The sequence below is a fragment of the Macadamia integrifolia genome, chromosome 4, assembly GCF_013358625.1.
Source record: "Macadamia integrifolia cultivar HAES 741 chromosome 4, SCU_Mint_v3, whole genome shotgun sequence".
Classification (NCBI taxonomy): domain Eukaryota; kingdom Viridiplantae; phylum Streptophyta; class Magnoliopsida; order Proteales; family Proteaceae; genus Macadamia; species Macadamia integrifolia.
The window spans coordinates 8,054,181-8,076,139 of NC_056560.1; the positions used below are offsets into that span (position 1 = coordinate 8,054,181).

General features: G+C 38.5%; 1 protein-coding gene across 5 annotated transcripts; it reads left to right on the plus strand.

The window, feature by feature from the left end:
* Positions 1–6,338: 6,338 nt before the first annotated feature.
* LOC122076896 (putative potassium transporter 12) lies at positions 6,339–16,904 on the plus strand. Of its 5 annotated transcripts, XM_042642513.1 has the most exons (11): positions 6,339–6,721; positions 7,003–7,238; positions 10,294–10,522; positions 10,663–10,911; positions 11,636–11,686; positions 12,119–12,184; positions 12,281–12,379; positions 14,805–14,857; positions 15,029–15,143; positions 15,266–15,520; positions 15,672–16,904. In XM_042642513.1, the coding sequence occupies exons 2-11, from the start codon at positions 7,011–7,013 to the stop codon at positions 16,715–16,717; spliced, it is 2,391 nt and encodes a 796-aa protein (XP_042498447.1). In that variant the 5' UTR covers positions 6,339–6,721; positions 7,003–7,010; the 3' UTR covers positions 16,718–16,904. The 5 variants fall into 5 exon arrangements, with proteins under 5 accessions (XP_042498447.1, XP_042498446.1, XP_042498445.1 ...); XM_042642512.1 differs by having other exon boundaries at positions 12,155–12,379; XM_042642511.1 differs by having other exon boundaries at positions 6,340–6,831; positions 12,119–12,379.
* The last annotated feature ends 5,055 nt before the right edge of the window (positions 16,905–21,959 follow it).

Here is a 21,959-nt window from a genome sequence, read left to right on the forward strand (position 1 = left end):
AATGTGATGAGAGGTATGCAAAACGATTTGTAGTCATTCATCTTTTCCAAGCGTCTTTTACAATAAAGAAAAATAAATATTAAAAAAAAAAAAAAAAAAATTATGCCCCATTCCCCTGTAGTTTGTCAAAATTACATGTGAATCAAAGGGTTTGAACTATTTACGCCCCCTTCCCTATCATTGACGATGTGAATAGATTGCTACTTTTATATAACAAAAGACTGTATTATGAGATAGCCTTAATATGAAAGGACTATGATACCCTTTTATACTCATTTTTCTAAATCACTCAAATCAAATCCCTAAAAGATAACCGTTGGAGAAGATGCAGGCGAGACCTATGCAAATCGCCCCTTTGCAACCAAACTTAGGCGGAGAAGAAGCCATACAACTCGGGTGAGGCTTAACGTCTTAACACTTATCCCAAACATGATATGATATTAAACGCGTGCAATTGCGGGCTTTTACAGATCAACTTCGGCTTTCATGAATTTATTATTAGCATCACTGAAGATCGTATCGAACTACTACCCCGGACGGTTGCACAAGGCCTTCGTCATCGACCCTCCTTCCCTTTTCTCTTACCTCTGGAAGGTATCTCGAGGATTATTCATTTCAACTTTAATTCCACGGTTCCTGTTTCCCACCCTTTTTCAAAAGTTCTTGGATTTGTAGTCTCTCTTTAAGATCGAAATGTGAAAAGGGTTAGTAACGGTGACTGGGTGAGTTTAGAGAGAGAAAAAAAGGAAGATAGAGACAACGTACTAAGCGGTGTGAAATGGTGTGCATTGTTGTCTCATATTTGGGTCATGTACTCTCTCTCTCTCTCTCTCTCTCTCTCTCTCTCTTTGTATTTAATGGAGTCAAAGTCTATGTTTCGGGGTTCGTCGTAAAGTGGAGGTATTGGAAAAGAGATAGCATGGTCGGGACGCCGAACATCGTATCGGAAACCATTAGAGGAGATATAGAGAGCCGGGTAAAGAAGACCAGGAAAGGAAAAAAAAATCTATGTTTGGTTTTGATTTTGAGAAATCTATGACGTCGGTATGAATATGAGCCTTGTCGGAGTTGTATGACTCCTATGTTTTTCGCACCCCACAAGTTAGCTTAAACTAGATTTGTTCTTCATTTATGACTTAGCGGAGGTTGAAGTAGAATATCCATTCCATTCCAAGGTTGAAGAAGAACAAAGTGATTTGGGGATTTTCTCTTTTGTTGGTATTAAGTGAATGGTGTAATAGTAACTTCACTTTTTTATAAGAGTATTGTTGGCAATAAAATGGTAAGGTCATCAACTAACAGTTTCAAATTCACAGTGACTAACGGATTGGATCTAATTATAAGAATATTTCAAACTACATCGGAGGGGGACGTAATTCATTCAAACCCTTAGACCCACATGTAATTTCGGCAAACTACAAGGGAAGGGGTGTAATTTTCCAAAAAACAATGTTGGTAGGCTGCCATGTGACTTAACCAAACTGGTTATTTTCTTTTATTGAAAAAAAAAAACAAAAAAACAAAAACAAAATAAAAAGAAAGAGAAGTATGACCCACAGGTTGAACAAAGAAACCAAAACAATCAAAGAAAAAAATTACATTCGGTTTGTTTAAAAAAAAAAATATTCGAATATTCCTAGATGTTTACTTTCGATTTTGGAAATGGAGATCCCACCCTGAATCCAGGTAATCCAAGTCCTCTCTTAATCAAAAACCTCATGCCTCCCTCAACGTATGTGTTGAGTTATCTTATGGGTTTCATGAATCATGATTTATCTTTGAATGTTATAGGTTTTCAGAGGTGGTTGAGCTCTTGCATGTGTGGTTGCTCGAAATTCATGGCAGGATGGAGGCACGACTACTGTGTCCAGTGCTCCAATACACAGATATGGCACATGGATTCTAGACACTTGTAGAAGTCTTAGTCAAATTGGCTTTTAGTACTGGTGGTGCTAAAGAGGTTGAAGTGAAGTATGCCTCTTTGAATCTTATGATGTTGAAGGAAGTAGTGGGGATCCACAACCAGAGGGAAAAATGCTTAGGAAGAGAGTCGATGGGCGAGTTCTTCGATGAAAGAGGTGAGGATGGGGAGGTGGAAATGAATCTAATGGAGGTCAATCGTTGTACCTGTAAATCTGATCTCATCATCCAAGGCATTGAGCTCAAGGCCCAAAGAGAACCAATGAGTCCATATAAGCATGCTTTATTGATTTGATCTTACTTTCATTGTGATGTTTAGATGGCATTACGTGAGTCTGTTTGTTATTAAGGTAATTTACTGTGTCACCCCCTGGAGAATGCATGTATCATAGGAACACCCTATCTCTTTCACCAAATTACACTCAGACCCCGTACTGTCAGTCTCTGTTAGGGAATATACCTTATATGCTGATGTCAGCTACTATATTTTATTTTAAATACCAAAATACTCTTACTAAATGTGAAGTACCTAAAATGCCTATGTAATAAGTCGTAGCAAGAACTTGTGGTGAGGAGATGACCCATGATGGTGGCATCATTGGAGAGGCCGGGTGCTGACGATGAGGGCATTGGCATGTTTGAATCTGGCACCACCTTTGAGTCTACCTCCGTCAATATTTACATCAACAACCACCGTTGCTGTTGATGGAGGAGATGCCTCATTTAAAGAGCTAATGAGGCAATGTGCAATCGGTTACTAACGATTTCAATAAAAAATAAAAGAAAACGGATTCAGTTATGGGCAGAATAGCATGGATTAGGAAAGAAAAATAGGTTCAGCCACATGGGGGATCAATATCATATTTGGAATCAAAGCTAAAACTAATGAAAAAGGAAGGGAGAAGGATTTACCTGCAACAGCTAGAAACTCCAACAACAGTAAAATCTATATGCATTGAAGAGAGGTCGATTACTCCTTGAATGCTTCTTGATCAACTCCCAAGCAAAAGACCCCCCAATCCAGCTTGATTAGCCTTTCCCACACTTGATAGCATCAAAATCCAACAACAACCCAACCAAGAAAGAAAGCCTCTCTCTCCTTTTCCTTCTGCAACTCATGGACAGGGGAAGAAACCTTAAGAAAAACAGAAGAAGACCTCCTCTTTGACTCCGACTCTCACTCTTGCTCTCCCACAACGATTTCCATATTTGAAACCTCTTTCCAACAAGCAAGAACCCCTCTCTGAAACCTCTAATAAGCGATTTTCTTTCTCCTAAACTCTCTCAACCTCACTCTCTCATTCTTTGTTCTCTCTCTTGCCGAAATATGGGCTGAAACCTTCTTTGGCCAATGAACTCCCCCTTTGAGTCACGTTGGCCCTGTCATCGCCACCAAAGAGCGGAATACCCCACATGAATTCATCAGATCCATGAGAAATTGAGAGCTTCTCTTTGAGTTCTTGTAAAGCCTTTATCTTCGAAGAGTGTAAGTGCGAAACAAAGTAGGTGTCTTCCTTGAAGGAGGGACATCAAAGGGTGGCAGCCTTCATTAATGAAGTAACGAAGCTTTTCTTGAAGAGCTTTGGTGGAGCTTCGGTTTGTTCGTTTTCCTTCAGGGTTTGACGGGTTGATAGAGGTCAGATACCTAAGGAATTGGGCTGGATTCCGACATTGGAATATCTCTGAATCTGAGCTGCAACCAGCTCTCCGATGAAATCCCACATAAGTTCTCTGGTCTGGACAAGATCGGGATCTTGGACATTTTTCTATAACACACAAGTCGGCCTCGAGGTTCAGAGAGAGAGAGAGAGTGTGTGTGACAGGTTCCACCGGAGAAGAACCTAAAACTGCGGGCGGTAGCTGCTATTGCAGACGGTTAGTGAGAAGTAAGTTAGGTAAAATATGATTAATTATTTGTTTTAGTTAAAATGATAAAATTTTCGTTTTAAATCCTTATTTAACGGATGATGACAGTAGGGGGTATGAGTGTAATTTGATAAAATAAAGGGGGTGTTTCTATAATACAGACATTCTCCAAGGAGTGGCGCAGTAAATTACCCTTGTTATTATTACCTAATTCACAAGGCCCCTACTTTACACTAATTGATAAAGAGTTGGAGCAGATAAAGTTTTGTTTTGAGCTTTCTCGTTTGCTATTCAAATTTATATTTAAACTCTCTTTGATAGCATTTTATTTTATTTACAAAAAAGGTATTGGCTACATTTGATATCATTTATGGAGCTTGTTTCTATTTAAAAAAAAAAAAATTCATAAAATATAAAAACTAAAAAAAGATTAAGAGCCATTTATGTGTTTTGACAAAGATTGATTTTCAATTATTTTTTATATGAACTTTAATGAGCATGTATTTAAAATCCCAATATAGAGGAATACAATAATCATTTGCTTTATAATTACTCTAAAATAGAGAAATAGAGTTATAAGGAAGATGGGTGAATCTGGATGAAGAGATTCACCAATTTCTTTAAAGAACCATTTTACATATAGAGATATGAAACTATTTCTCCTAATTTTTTTTTTATCAAGTAGTTATCCAATCATTTTTACGGTTTGATAAAAAATGGTTTTGATTAATGTTTTTTATTAAATGGGTAAAAAATAAAAAAATGATATCAAAACTCAAAAGCGCCTTGGACGCGTAGAACAGATCACTGCTCTCCTCACCTAATCCCGCACCCAAAAAGAAAAACTTATCATATAAATATAAAACTCAGTAAACGTGGCAAGGTACTGGAGAACAAGGATCAAAATCCTCTGCAGCGCCATTTCTTGGCGGAGCCTTCCTGGGATGTTGACAAGTGGGCGATGCCATGTGTATGATAGATCATCACTTATACCGGTCTAAAAAATTTGTTTTGAAAACCCAACCGGGTCGACCAAAACCCCAAAATGGTAGATGACTTCGATCGTTCACTCTTCTTCTTCTTCCTCTTCTTCTTCTCTTCAGGTCAGACGAAAGCAAACCCTCTCTGGAAGCTCGCCCACGTCCATGGATCTGCAAGAACCAGCATTGTTCTCCTAGAGCTAGGATTTCATGACCACAAGCTTATTTGGACGCTCTAAGGTCGCTGGGGTCATGCAATTGTTCAGCTCGGAGGCTGAGGGGCGATGCGCATAGTCTTAAGTCCAAGAGCGGGTTGTCTCCTCTTCAACATGTAATCTACTTCCTTGCCTTCCCCTTTTCAGAGATCTCCTTGTTCTCTTACCAGATTTTCCTCCATACCTTCGCCGTCTTCTTCATCATATTGTTCCATCCTTAAGGGATGTTCGGTAGGTGTCCGGGCCTCCTAAAAAATCCTGACAAAAATGAAACTGGGGTGGTCCCGCTGTATAGAAGAATCTCGCTTTGTCAGGTTGACCTGCCCATCCTGCAGTTCTCGTGATCAAGGGTTAGCTGGAAGGAGTCTATCTTACTCTGTCAGAGTTACAAAAGACGTCAGCTCAGAGCCTGAGGGGGATGAAGAGTTGGGACGATGGAATGTGGTTTTCCGGGGACTTCTCGGGTTGTCTTCTCAACAGTTTCATCGCATTCGAATTTGAGCTTTGTGGGCTTTCCTGATATGAATTTGATTATGGTGAAGGAAGATGTTGTCACTGATGATCCTTCTTCTTTCTCTGCTCAATTTGGTTTCTTTTGGTTACGGCATGGTGGTTGATATGCTTGTCGTTCCAAAGTTAAATGTTAAAAATCGTTGCCCACCTTTTACTCTTTTAGCAGTCGCTGAACAAAAGCAAAATAAAAAATGTGAGGGTTTGCCCACTGCAGGGGAGCATAACTCACGGTAGAGGCAGAGTCTCACGGCCTAGGAACTACTATGCTTCGTTCGAACAGAAGACAGTAAGGAGGGAGCAGAACAAGAAGAGGGTTTGCCTTCGTACGTCCAAAAGATGGCAAGGAGGGAGATCAACAGAAGATGTGAGGGTTTGCTTTCGTACGACCAGAAGAGAGAAAGGAGGGAGAAGAAGAATAAGAGGTTGAAGGATCGAACACGTATACCGGTTTGGGGTTTTGATCGATCCAATGAGTTTTCAAAATCTATCTTTTAGACCTATATAATTGATGATCCACCATACATGTGGCATCTGTCACGTGTCGACATCGTAAGCAGTTATCGTCGGAAAAAAAATTGTCTGCAATTCTGATCTTGTACAATTTCATGAAATACCATATTCAAGGGGTGATACGTGTATTGATACTGATGCAATGATCCAGATCTGATTTAAATGCCTCTTTACTGATTTAATGTTTTATTAGTTGTACCAGATCTGGACCATTATATTGATATTAATACACGTGTCACCGTCTGAAGATGATATTGCACGAAATTGTACGAGATCGAAATTGCAAACGATTTCAAACCGTCTCCGCCAGGCTCTGCCAAAAAATGGTGTTGCAGACGATTTCGATCCGGAAGACGATCTATAGATTGCAGACGATTTCGATCCGGAAGACCATCAATGGGCTGCTGGAGGACCCTCTGTGGGACCCGGCATGTCAGTACACTCCAATTATTAATTTGACAGTATTAACAGCTAACAAGATTATCGGACAACCGCATCCAGCCAAAAGGATTAGAATATTTTGGTAAATTTACACTGTTGGACAACTTACTGTTACACCATTTTACAAATTTTCTGCTTCTGTGAGCAGAGCTCAGGTTTTCCAGCCATGGCGGAAGCAAGAAAATAATGTTCAGTGTTTCTACAGTTTCTACAGCTTGGTTTTTGATAGGTTTATGAGAACAAGGGCATTACCACTGAAAAATCCGAAAACTTGAGGTATCGTTTAGCTGATTTACTTATATAAGACTGATTCCGCAACTGGGTCTAACGGGATTGTAAAGAGTTCACCAGAAGAGTTCCAAAGGTTGTCGTTTTTCTTTTCATGGGTATGGAGAGGGGTAATCTCTCCGTTGGAACTAGATAATTTGAGAGAAAAGGGATTTTATTTTGGGATTTTTATGAGGGCGCGTCTGTGCAGTTGGGTTTGAATGGTTGTTGATGAAATATTTTATCTAGAATATATGATTATTGTCGTGTCGTTCTTTCTGGTAACGCAGATTAGAAAATGGAGCATGGAGGAATTGAAGAGAGTGTTCGATTGGTTAGTTCGGAGTCCAGATGGGTCGACGGAAGCGAAGCAGGTTCAGAGACTCCCTCAATATCCATTTTTGATGAGGACGAGCTTAGGGAAGATCATGGTATAAGAAGGAGGCTTGTGAAGAAACCAAAGAGAGTTGATTCCTTTGATGTTGAAGCAATGTCTGTATCTAACTTACATGGACACCATTCGAAGGTACTTAGTTTTAATCTTCACCTTCTTATTTCATTATTATCCTTTGGGTTGTTGGGTTTTCTTCTTTCGACTCACTTTATGCGTTTTGGTTTAATGTTACTTGCTTTTTGATCATGTAGTTGGTGTTATATATGTTGTATTTTCTAAATTTGGCTCTCACTGTGTTATACATGCCAAAAAACCCTATAGTTCATTTTAAGTAACAAATGAATTTTTCTCTTTCAATTCGTCTCACTTTATTCTGATCTCCCCCCCCCCCCCCCCTCTCTCTCTCTCTCTCTCTCTCTCTCATTTCCTCTCTCTATTGGACTTCCAAAGGCATTTGCAGATGGCTGGACATTTAGTCCACTGCCTGCCTTTTGGGAGCTGTGATATTTTGTATGCATCTTGTCATGGATGTTAGAAGTAGTCACTGATGATCCTTTTTTTTTTTTTGGGGGGGGGGTGGTGAAGTCAAGTAGAAGTGTGTGAGTAAAGCGAAGTGGTTAATCTGATTTAGTCAACCAAAAGAATTTTCTGTATGTCCATCAGTTGCATGGGGCTTATGTGTGCAACACCATCTGGTATAACCTCTCATACCCACTGGTCGTGGAGCACTAAATTCAAGTAAGGCTTGGTTTGACAGTTACTGACTTGGCACATTATGGTGGAGAAATATGTTAGAGGAGGGCACTGTCAATTGGAAGCAAAATGAGTCAGTGAAAACTTGTTCCATCAAACATAGTGAAAGATGGCAACATTCTCTGCTTTTGCATATCTTTGCCCGTCTTTTGATTCACTCATCTTGTGTCAATATGCATATGGTTGAGATCTTGTCTCGAACCATATAATCCAGTTCAATTTATAGATACTAATGAGTTGTACTGATCAATTCCAAAATACTCTTGTTTATTATTGAATGAAGACATCTAAAATGCAACTTTTCTGAGGAAACACATGAAGATGAAGTTTGTTATCAGTTGGCATACGCTGACTTATCCCATTGTGGTTGCAATGGCTTGTCTCTTTATTTTTTCTACATATTCTAGAAACAAAAGGAAGGACTTCCGAAGGCAGTTGACGTCTCGAGAAAAACCTGAACGCAGGAGTAGGTCGCCTTACATTATGATCATGAAGGGGCCTTCTGTTACATCACAGAAAAACAAATATACACATGTCTAATATTCTAGTTTTATGTGCTTCCGATGTGAGGGACAAGTGGCGATAAGACATGACAAACCCAAGACCTACTGAGCATTAAAGTCGCAATCAAACCACAACCCAATGAGATGAACTAAACTGGATGGGTCATGTGTTGACTGGATAGGCTAAGCTTGCATGACTAGGCTGAATATTGGCTTATAGGCTTGATTGCTAGAATTATGATATTGCATGTCCTTGTTGCACTTGCAGTTAAGAGTTGAACCAGAAAGAGAAGGGAAGAGAAGAGGAGAAGAGTTACAGCAATGAGTTTGTGAGAGTTCGATGTCTCTCCACTCTATGTTATTATTGATACATAAAACACAAATTATGAGAGCTCCTACATTCTAACATATCTGTCCATATATCCCTATTGCACACTGTTTCCTATTATACACTTCAAATAAATTTCACTTTCTCAAGAGGGTATGCCAAGCAAACAATTAAGTTGAGTTTAGGAAAATATTTAGGGATGTGGGCGAACTTGTGGTGCAATGGTTAAGTTGCACTATTGCAACATATTGGGCACAGGTTCGAAACTTGGAAACAACCTCTCCTGCTTAGCAGGGGGTAGGTTGCATGCATTTGCCCCTCCCAGACCCTACAGTAGTAGGAGCCTCGCGCACTGGGTTGTTCTTTTATTTATTTATTTATTTAAGGAAAGTCTTTAGGAATAAGTAGTTTCCTTTTCTTGTTTCTTTCCTTTTTTGTAAGGCTTGGGCTTAGCCTATTTAAAGCCATCATTTGTAAGCTTTTATACACGATTTGAGAAAAACGAGAGAGTTTTGCTCCATGAATGTTGTGAGATGCAATGGGGGGAGAAATTCCTTGAGAGGGTGAGACGCCTATGAGCCGGTGAAAGGCCTGTGAGAGAGAGAGAGGCTGAATCCAAATCTATCCTATTATCCTAGAGATGCCCATGAGTGGGTGAGAGGCTCAATCCAATGCTAGACGGTATCTGCGGAAGCAATTTGGATTGCCCTATCGGTAGGATCGGCCATTCAACAAATAATCAATGTGAGGGTTTCGGTCATTACCTTTAACTTCGCTATCACATGACTTCCACGCAATCTTAGCCCTTCCATAATAAGTCATTCCCACATGTACAACTATGTGTTCTTTTAGATCCAGGCTTCTTTACAATTGTTAGGATTTTCATAAAACCCTGATCATCACACTCAATCACTCAAAGAGGTAGAGAGAGACGGAGGAAAGGCACGTTATCTAGAGGAGGGAGAGAACCGTGAGAACCATTATCTTGTATCTCTCCAAAACTAGAAAATCCCTATTAAGTAGAGTTTTTGATCAACCCACTTTTATCATAGAGGTTTCCTCATTATAGTCAATTACACACGAACAAATCTTATCATAATAGCTAATATCTAAAATTATTAGGAAATAAATGTTTAAAAATTATTTTTCCTAACATCCAAATCTATCCTTTTATCCTATCTTCTTCTATTTTCTATTTTATTCCAATCAATTTTGTGACTTAGATCTGCTGCAACCCAGACCCATTTGAGGATGTAATTTTGAGGCTGAATCAATTACTGAATGATGACAAGGTGCTGCTGAGTTGCTGCTTCAATTACTGATTTAAATTCCTGCACAATAGTACCAACGATTTGATTTTCTTGGAGGGGATTTCTGCAAATCCTAAGTGATCCTGATTGGGGTTAGGTCTTTCGTGTCCTAGCCTTACATCACATTCAGTTCAAAGAGAACCTTTCATAAGTATTTCAGGCCCATATGTGGTCTCCTAGACATATCAACAAATAATGATGCGCATGCTTCTTACATTTCATGTGTCGTATAACGATCACTGTGTTGGGATTACTTGCACCATTCATACTGAAATTTTAATTTCTATCTTCAGGATCTCTCCATTTGGGGAACTCTTACACTGGCATTCCAAACACTTGGTGTAGTCTATGGTGACCTGGGGACAAGTCCCTTGTATGTCTTTGCTGATGTTTTCACCAAGGTGCCTATAAAGTCAGATGTTGATGTCTTGGGAGCTTTATCACTAGTGATGTACACAATTTCTCTTCTTCCTTTAGCGAAATACATTTTTATTGTGCTCAAAGCTAATGATAATGGAGAAGGTAAAAACTTGGAAACTTCAAAAAAAAATCTTTTGCTTCCTTTAAATGGTTTATATGACCACATTATTCAATGCTAAGAGATCTCAGGCATCTGTCTATCAGATAAATTTTTGTTGACCAATGGTAAATTTTTATTTCAGGGGGCACATTTGCACTTTATTCATTGATTTGCAGGTATGCAAAAGTTAATCTATTGCCAAATCAGCAGCCAGCTGATGAACAAATCTCTAGTTTTAAGCTCAAACTGCCCACTCCAGAGTTGGAGAGGGCATTAAAGATAAAAGAGTGTTTGGAAAGGAGATCCTCCATGAAAACCCTTCTATTGCTTTTGGTTCTGATGGGGACGTCTATGATAATTGGGGATGGTATTCTTACACCAGCAATGTCAGGTACATTGGTGCTTATCCTTTTTTGCTTAATTTTGATTGACTTCTGGGAAAACGTGTTTGGGGGAGGGGGTGGTTATGTGCAATGCTTGTTGCTCATAATGGTTGGAGAGTCTGGTTTACAGTCAACCTCTCCATCCATTACCTTATATTTAACATGTCAACATTCTATTTTTGCAGGTACCATTAAATTTGATCTCTCAACAGTTCAGGGGGGGGGGTTTTGAGAATAAAATACCCACTTCATGATTCCATTTATGTGATTCTTGGAGGTGTTCTTGCGATAATATCTTACATATTAGACATAAGTGCATTGTTGGTGTCAGACATGGATCAAAGCTGTAGCTTAGGACTGCAACAAACATGACTAACATGATCTCTTAGTTCTTACTTGTACATGGAGCTAGCTTTATCAAGAGCGCAAGGATGATGCTTCTCATGATCAATTTATATCCAAATCGTCACTTGTCTGTTTGGGACCTTTTCTTTTTCGATGTATGTAACCAAAATGTTGTAGTGGTTTATCTAGGGCTAACCTTTGACACCTACAACTGGAAGCCTAATAGTCAGGAACAAATATTTGTTTTCATCTGTTATAACAAAATTTATGATAAAGGGTTTATTCTTTCTATTATGTGCACTTGCTTTTCTGCTAATGGAAGCTCTCTCTATTTAATTTTCCTGGATCTCACCAATATGTCTTATTATGGTTCTCTGTCTATTGCAGTCATGTCTGCAGTGAGTGGATTACAGGTTGAAATTTCGGGATTTGGTTCAAGTGAGTAGATTCATAATTTTTTATAGAATGTAAGATTGTAATGTTCACACCTACAAGTCCTCTATATCAAGGCAAACTCGCTATGAAGGATGGGGGTTTGCTGCGATCTACCTTTAATGTTGGAAATGCCCATTGATTGAGACAGTTATTATTAAGTGGTCTGATGGGGTTATAGATATTCCTGCTAAAGTTGAAGCCACCATACTGTCCTTACCATCTGATCAACTAGTTTCTTTTGTATGATTTACAAAGTAGTTGCAATGTTCTGTAAGGAGGTATAACCATATGATCAGGATTGTCCAAGTGATGCTACTTTTGTCTCTGGAAATTAATTACAGTGCTACAGTTAATGTGTATATATGTAGAAACCAATACAGTTATTGGTGTTCCTTGGAACTTTTAATTTATTGATTCGAATTATGTTGTTTGCAGATGCTGTGGTTATCCTCTCAATTGTATTGCTTGTAGGATTGTTCAGCATACAGAGGTTTGGGACTGGTAAAGTGGGTTTTATGTTTGCTCCGGCACTGGCTTTGTGGTTCTTTTCCATCGGTTCTATTGGACTTTACAACATATTGAAGCATGATATTACAGTTCTAAAGGCATTTAATCCAGCTTACATATATTATTTCTTCAAGAGGAATGGTGCAAAGGCTTATTCATCTCTTGGTGGTTGCGTTTTGTGCATTACAGGTGTGTCACCACGAGGAAACTTGTTTCAATTAAATTCATGGCTTGGAGTTCAATTATTACTTCTCTGTTCGAAGCATTTTCCATTTACCAGCTCTCCACTTTACGTGGGAACCTAAAGTACTTGCCTTCAAACAGTCTGAAATAGATGCAACAACTCAACTAAACTTATGAGTGATTCTTGGTTCTGCATCGTTAAAATTCAGGGAAAATATCTTACGAACCTATTAGATAAAGGGAGTGTCTGAATGACACCTCTATAGGTGTAATTAGAACTTGACACCTTCTCTTAATTGCCTCTTGTCTAATTCCCACAAGGTTTATAAGATTGGGGTATAAAAGGGTTTGCAAAAATAAGTTGAAAGTGACATATCGTTGTCATTATCAAAAGTTGTTATTGTCATGCAAGTACACATATAAAATGACACTATTACCCTCGTTGGAAAAAAATCATGTTATACCAAAAGGGCAAAAAACTAAGGTTACAAAAAATTTGACACCTTGAGGGGTGTCCTTAAGAAAATGCCTTAGTTGAAATATCATTTCTAGAAAACCACCGTAGGATTCTTATATTTTCTAGAGCCATAGAACACAAAATGCCATCTATTAACCCTTCTTAAATTATGCTTGTTGATAGATTTTATAAAAAGTTCAAAATACACTTAAAATCACAATTTATTATTCGAAGTAATGTAAAAAAGAAATCCCTAGCTTTTAATTTTCTTATAGTGTAAATGAAAAAGTATTTCATTTAGAGCCAATCTTTTCTAGGTAATGGCCTTTTTTTAAGTTGCGTTACATGTTTTGACCCAAAAAAAAAAAAAAAAAACACTACAGTGAGATGTAAGAGAGAGAGAATTTTGCATTTAATAGATTGGAATAAAAAGCTGGGTTTTTCAGTAGGGTTCTTATGTGAGGTTCTTTTAGATATTTTCCCTTGTTATAATCATCTTGTTTCATAGGTTGGAGCTTATGTGAAAGCTTTCATGGATTTTAGATATTTTCAGAAGACATCTCAACAGAGCAATATATATATTTTTTTTGATAAATAGTGTGTATGTATTAAAAAAGGAAAAATATACAAAGTAAGGTAGCCTCAATCTCCTTCTTTGGGCTGACCAAAAGAAAGGAAAAGAGGCCCCTTGAAACCAAGCAGGACAGGCCCTGCATTACAAGAGGTAAAATTCGAAAGAAAATTACATTCTGTAATAGACCTTGAACTCAGCATCATCCTTCACTGAACTATTCAGATCCTCTGGGAAGTCCTGAGGTTGAATAATAGTCTCATCCTAGGTAATTGCAGAAGCTGCCAAAAAATCAGCTGGCCTATTCACCTCTCTCCATACATGCTTGAACTCCTTCCTTACTAATGACCTTGAAGTAATCTGAATCTTACTTTTAAGAACTTTTATTTGCCAAGGCCTTCAACCACACAATTTAAAATGTCTATAGCCACTTTAGAGTCTAACCGAATAGACACCCTCATAATGTTCTTTTCCACACAAATGGTAAGTCCTTTGAGAATGGCAAATACTTCCAGCCACAAAACATTGGAAGCCTCTCCCAAACCAGCTAAAGCAACAAGGGGCACCCCCTCCTATCTCTGATCATTCCTCCACATGATGCTCTATCATGTCTAAGAGGACCATCACAATGCAAAGCAACCATATCCTCTAGTGGCTGAAACCAAGAACAAGCTCTAGGAATCACTACTTTCCAAGTGACTTCAACAGAGCAAGATGGAGATTGTTTGGTGTGGTCTATTGAAGATGATAGTGATAATATTTTTATTAAAAGAATTCTGGTAAATGAAATATGGTAATTGTATAGATATTATAGGGATTTTCTTATTGATACCCCTTAAGGTCTCAAATAATTTGTAATCTTACTTTTTGTACTTTTAGTACAACACACTTTTTTTCAATGAAGTTAAACCCTATCATTTCACACGTGTACTAAAAAAATGTGCAAGACAATGAAATAATGATAAGTCATTTTAAAATCATTTTGATTTTTTTTTTTACCCTAGAATTAAATAACTTTTGGGAATATGACTTGCGGTTACAAGTTCTAAATACACCTATAGAGATGTCATTTAGGCAGTCCCATGGATATACACCTACTTTGTTAACTAATTACCAATAGATTTTTTTTGTGAGGACAGATTTCATGATGCACATAGCTAGAATTGAGTGTTATTGACATTGGATTGTTTATAAACACAACTCACGGTTATTCTATTCACAGTTGATTCTTGATTGTTTCTCTTCACTATTTGTTTTCTATCCAGTGCTCCCTTGTGTTATTCAATGGGAGACAATAGATCTATTTTGAGCCTGATTGTTTCCACTGTGTATGACGCAAGCAATGATTATATACAAGATGGGATATTTTCTTGCTAATATGCATTACTCGGGTTTGATTTCAGGGGCTGAGGCAATGTTTGCTGATTTAGGCCATTTCTCTGTTGTATCTATACAGGTATTTACCTCAATTTTCATGCTCTTACCATACACACACTCTCATTTTAGTGAATATGTATGTATTTCAGTATTTGTGTAGGACCAAAAAAATGTATGTATGGTGGGTCCCACAAACATGTGTGGCAGTGTCCTCTTGTAGTCTTATTTCAAATCTTGCTGGTGCCCACAGATTGCCTTCTCTTGTGTCGTGTTCCCATGTCTTCTTTTGGCTTACATGGGCCAAGCTGCGTATCTAATGAAATTCCCAACTTCTGCAGAAAATATTTTCTATGATTCTGTCCCTGGTGAGTCCCGCCTGCCATTATGTTCAGTTATGTCCTAGCTCAACTATAGATAAATGCTTTCAGATAATTTTTCATTTTTCATTCGTACTAATCCCTGTAATATTCACATTGCCGACAAACAGCTGATCTGTTCTGGCCAGTCTTTGTGATAGCCACACTTGCTGCTATGATTGCCAGTCAAGCCATGATATCTGCAACATTTTCTTGCATTAAGCAATCCATGGCCCTAGGATGCTTCCCAAGGTTGAAGATAATTCACACCTCCAAGAAATTCATGGGTCAGATCTACATTCCTGTCATCAATTGGTTCCTGATGATCATGTGCATTGTAGTTGTTGCCAGCTTCAGGAGCACAACAGACATAGCCAATGCATATGGTTAAGTAATCTCTCTCTCTCTCTTGAGCGGGGCTTGTTTTGTGCATGTCCACTGTTTTGTTTGGTTGGCATGAGAAAGATCAGGTATTAGCTTCTTTGACACATTTGATACCAGTGACCCTTACAGATGCAAAACAAATTTTTCTTGCAGGCATCGCGGAGGTTGGTGTCATGATGGTGAGCACCACCTTGGTGACACTTGTAATGCTTCTAATATGGCAGACCAACCTGTTTCTGGCTCTGTGTTTCCCGCTTGTATTTGGGTCAATAGAGTTGATGTATATGTCTGCAGTCTTGACAAAGATCAAGGAGGGTGGATGGCTCCCACTTGCTTTTGCTTCTTGTTTCCTATGTACAATGTACATTTGGAACTATGGAAGTGTGTTGAAGTACCAGAGCGAGGTCAGGGAAAAGATTTCCATGGACTTTCTTCTTGAACTGGGGTCGACGCTAGGGACCGTGAGGGTCCCAGGGATTGGATTATTATACAATGAGCTGGTTCAAGGGATTCCCTCAGTCTTTGGACAGTTCCTACTCGACCTTCCGGCAATTCATTCTACAATTGTTTTTGTCTGCATCAAGTACGTCCCTGTCCCAGTTGTCCCTCAAGAAGAAAGGTTTCTTTTCAGAAGGCTTTGCCCAAAGGACTACCACATGTTCCGCTGCATTGCCCGTTATGGTTACAAAGATGTCAGGAAGGAAGATCACAATAACTTTGAGCAACTTTTGCTTGAGAGCCTCCAGAAGTTTTTGAGAAGGGAGGCTCAAGATCTTGCGTTGGAGAACATCGTAACAGATGTGGATTTTGATAGTGTTTCAGTGAGGTCTAGGGACTCTGGGGTCCAGAGTGGTGAGTTCGATGAGCTTCAGATTCCATTGATGCAGGATCAAAGAACAGAGGGAGGGACTTCTTTCTCAGGGGAAACCACCTCCATGTTGCCATCAAGTGTTATGTCATCAGATGAAGATCCAAGTTTGGAGTATGAGCTTTCAGCCCTTAGAGAAGCCATGGATTCAGGATTTACGTATCTACTTGGGCATGGGGATGTGAGAGCAAGGAAGGAATCTTGGTTTCTTAAGAAGCTGGTTATAAACTATTTTTATGCTTTCCTGAGGAGAAATTGCAGAGCAGGGGCTGCAAATATGAGTGTTCCTCACATGAATATTATGCAAGTTGGGGTGACTTATATGGTTTAATCCAGGCGATGGTCTTACTTTTTAGTTTTTGGGGGCTGTTTGCATCTGTTGTAAACCTTCTGTAACTGTTGCCCATTCAATAACAGAAATTGAAAATTTTGTTCAGGAAGAAAGTAGGTACTTGTAGTTTCAGTGACTGAATGTAACATTTATTTTTCTATACTACTTCTGTGAGCATCATTCTCTAGATTTGACCTTGTGGAACTAAGATATTCTTCTCCTGGACAAGTTATGTTTGGTTCATAGAAGAACTCTTCCTAAACATGGGTAAAAACATGAAGCATGTTATTAGGATTTTAAATGTCAGTTATTGCTTCTCTTTCTAAATTTATTTCATTTTGGTATTACAAAATCCTTCTATAGTATGTACCCCACATCCTTCATTGTCAATTACAACATCTCCAGAAGAGAATGTTTGGTTTCAGTCCATGAACACCAAGAAGGAACTCCTTACAGAGAGAGACACAGAAGGATCACCAAAGAGCAAAAAAAGTGTGTTAAATTTTATATTTCTTGCTAATCATGTGATCTTGATATTATAGTGTATGGTCGATCATCTTATACCATTGACTCCTTAAAGGGCCCATTTGATAACATTTCAAGAAACATGTTTTTGCCGTTTGTATGTTCAGAAACGGCAGAAATGGAACAAAAAGCGTTGGATAAAACTGTTTCGTTTCACTTGTTTTCAGAAATAGAAATTGAAATTTCTACCTATTTATGGTTCAAGAAACGATCCAGGCCATTCTTTCGCTGGTTACTATCGACTTCCATAAACATGGCTTATCAAACATCTTCAATTCCGCTTCTGTTTCTACAATTTCTTAAAACAGAAACGGTCAAAACATTATCAAATGGGCCTAAGTTTTCTCCTCTAACGGTTTAAGATACAACCTCTTAGTTGACATGCTCGAGAGCCACATAGGTCGTCTTCGTCATTGTCAGATCCGGGATTCCGGGTGCAAGTTTTTTTCCTGGTGAGCTTGAGCCCACCCGAAGCGGCCCAAAAATTTCAGGGCCTGGGTTGGGGTTTTCAGCCCACAGGCTGGGTTAGGGTTGGGGATTTTCAGGTCTAAAGTAGATTGGGCCGGGCCAGATGGAGCCAGGACTAGGCTTAGGCTTGGGATCCCCGGACTGGGCCTGGGGGTTTTGAAACTAGCCAGTTTTTTTTTTTTTTTTTATTCCAGAAAAGAAAAGCAAAGAAAAATTACAGATTGATTAAGTTTTCAAAAGGGACTGGTCCAGCTGAGAGACCAATCCTACCCACCAAAGCCTAATAGGCCATACCCTTCACAAAATTAACTTGATTGTTTTCCTTTTTTACAACAAAAAAAAAAATGTTAGATGAGTGATTGTCCAGTTCAATTCTACGGGGAATAGTGGCCCCTAGCCACATAAAAAAATTGTTAGAATTCATAAGCTGTTCAAAATCCTCCAAGTCTTAGAATGTATTCACCACACACTCCTAGCCGGTAATAGATTTTGAGTAGTTATATACATGAAAACTAAACTGCACCTTTAGTTTTAAAAGATCCCATGCTGCCAGATTCCTACGTCGTCTCAGCCTCTCTAATCATGTGGGCCTCTTAGAGGCAAAATTGTTCACCTCCAAGCATGGTTTTAGGTAACAGTATCATATCAGATCAATCGTATCGGTCGTATCATATGCATATCGATTGAGAATGCTCTTGATACCTACCCGATCTTGGATTGGATATCGTATCGGTATCAGGGGTAAAATTGCCAAAAAAACCTAAATTTTATGAAAAATAAGGGTAATATAGACTGATCTGGACTGATACAGCCGATCCTGGATCGGTATCATATTAATATCATCAAAGGCCAATACCAATATCGATATCGAGAACTAAATCCATGCCTCCAATGTTTTAAATATTGTTATTGATGCGGTAAAAATTGACCGGATGATCTTCCTTGCAATTCTTGGTGCTTTAGCCGACCTGCACAGAAGAGATGACATGGGAGAGTCGGGCTGACATGACAGGGGACTTTCCAATGCCTAAGTCAGATCTTTCCACAGCAGATGCTCAAGAGAGCTTTTCTAGTAAAAGAAGTGATTGATCCCCTATGATGGAGGCTTACCTTGGTATTTATAGGCTGCTGATGGAGGGAGAATGGGAGACTATTGTGAAGAGTCTAGGTGTAGAGTTCTTGAGGGGAGTAGCTCTGTGATTCTGGGAATATTCTGGGTCTTAGGCTATTCCAGGGGAATATTCCCCTTTTATCTCAGAAATGCCAACCGTGTGAGGGATAGATGTCTATGGTGATGTGTAGTGGATAGAGTCATGTCCTTGTGAATAGGGATTACGTTCCTTGAATGTAGGGGTGGACGAAAGCACGTTTCTGGAAACCTTGTTGTTGACGTCGGGCCGCGGTGACGACACGGCCTGATGGAGGGCTGAGGTGGTAGCACGGCCTGATATAGGGCCGAGGTGGTAGCACGGCTTGATATAGGGCCGAGGTGACAGCACGGCCTGATGGAGGGCCAAGGTGGCAGCACAACTTAATGGAGGGCCGAGGTGCCAGCACTGCCTGATGGAGGGGACCGAGGTGGCAGTATGACCTGATGTATGGCCGAGGTGGTAGCGCGACCTGATGAAGGGCCGAGGTGGCAGCACAACCTGATTTAGGGCTGAGGTGACAGCACGGCCTTATGGAGGGCCAAGGTGGTAGCGCGACCTTATGAGTTGCTGAGGTGGTAGCACGGCTTGATGGAGCGCCGAGATGGTAGCACGGCCTTATGGAGGGCCGAGGTGTAACATTGATCAGGACAATCCCAGCCCGTGCCGTAGTTGGGAAGAAATATCCTCATCCATTATCATACCTATATCGGTCTTGGAGAATATTGATCTACTGTAATGGACCGTATCAGATTGTTTTGCCTCTCAAAATGCAAAAAATTTGATTTTTTCTAAACCATTTTACCTTCCCTTGCACTGATACCACCTTTACTATAATGATATTGTATCTGTATTAGGGTATTGGTGATACCGATGGATATCAATCATAACACTTGATATGATTCCAACAGCTTGAGCTGTGTTTCCAGCACTATATTAGTGCAGTGTGAAACATGCTCCCAACACTGGTGGCATGACAAACTCTCTCCTTATAAAGATATTTGACAGAAAAAAAAAGAATGTTATCTGTCTGCATTCTCCACACTTAAATATAATATCTCCTTTAATTTTCACAACATCCTATGTTGGGGGCATAGAAAATGCTGACAGATAACATTATTTTTTTCAAAAAATATTTTTAAGTCACGTTCAAGAAATATATAATTACGGTCCTGCACATGCGAAATTGATGTTAACTTCTGAACCATCCAATACTTCCTAGTTGGTAGTGAATGAAATTCTTATACTCAGATCCAAGGAATTGATAAGCCAAATATGGGCATTACCTAACTTTCCTGGAAGCTTAGTCAAGTTCCAGTTCTAGGCGTTTAGATAATAAAGCCAGAAAACAAAGATAAAAACTGTATTATTTTGTATTCGTGTGGTGTCTTAAAAATCAAGCATTAAAAAGAAAATTAATGCAAAAATTGATATTGATGGTAAAAATTATTTTTTTGTTATGGGTTTTGAGAGATAAATCAGACTGTGGATTGTCCTCTCTAGTAAATGATATAGATTTTAAGTTGCATTGGAGATGAGTCAATGTCATGGTTCAGAAATCAGATTGAAATTGGTTGATTCGAATTTTGATTTGCCTGATTCTTGTAATCCTCTTTTGAATCAACCATGAATGTTTTTAGATATATATATATTTTTTCATTTCTCTTTCTTTTAATCAATAAAATAGGAAAAAATAATAAAATCTATTTAAATTTCGATTTGGCTGATTATTGTAATCCTCTTTTGAATGAATCATGAATGTTTTTGGATTTTTTTTTTCCATTTCTCTTTCTTTTAATCAATAAAATAGGAAAAAATCAATAAAATCTATTTGAATTTCGATTTGCCTAATTATGGTAATCCTATTTTGAATGAATCCTGAATGTTTTTGAATTTTTTTTTTCATTTCTTTTTCTTTTAATCAATAAAATAGTAAAAAATCAATAAATTTGTTTTTTTGAATTTCGATTTGCCTGATTCTTGTAATCCTCTTTTGAATTAACTATGATTTTTTTTTCATTTCACTTTCTCTTAATCAATAAAATAGTGAAAAAAAAAATCAATGAACCTTACTTATTTTAGGAAATTATATAAATCTTGGAAACACTGCCGACTATAGGTCTGGTGTAAGACCCAAGAGATCTTGTGTTTGAATTTCTGTTCATCCCACCTTATCCCCTCCGCCTATAGGCACCCGATTTATAGGAACTCTAAATGATGACTAAAAAAAATCTATATAAATATTTTGAATAAAAAACTCTAAAAATTCATAAATCTATTGAGATCTTTACTTTTCTTTTCAATTCTAATCTCTAGGGTTTCAACCGATTCTTATCAATTCTAGGCCGATCCCCACCAATTCCCATATTATTAAAATCAAAATCAAATCGATCTCATCGTAGGGTGAGTGAAGAGAGTTTGTTATGGAATAGCAAAAGGTTGTTATTTGTAATCCATCCAAAGTTTCAAATTAAGGTGAGTGAGTCCTTATAACCCACCTCATTTTGGCATTATAATATTTAATATTTAATGGTTGAAAAGGAAGGGAAGAAGTAGATTATGATGATATAGACATCTTAACTACAACCATTAAAAGCAGTAATGAGTAAAAGTGATATCTTTGTATAAATCAAATCAAAAGTTGGCAAAAGGACAAGTGGAAGATCATAGATGACGTGGCTGAGATTTGGATAGCCAACTGGCTTCAATTACTTGGAAGTTGGAAGGTATATATAAGACTCAATTGAATTAACTGAAAATGACAACTCAATTAAATTTACTCTCATTCTCACATGCAAAATTAGGAATCTCTCTCTCTCTCTCTCTCTCATGCAAAATTACTCAACGTCGCTCTCTATATACCACAAGTTTCATGGTCCATGGGCCATACTCTACATTTTTTCCTAGTCTTAATCTACTACTTCTGGTTATTATTAACTTGTAAATAAGAGCCATTATAGTGTTTCCGGTATTGAGTTAGTAATGCTTGGATCATTGAATGGAAGGGCGAGGTGGGGGAACTGTCACTCTCATGGTTATAGGTAGGGGTGTCAATTTCAAGTTCGCAACGGTAGGCTTGACTGAGCCTGATACGTTTATGG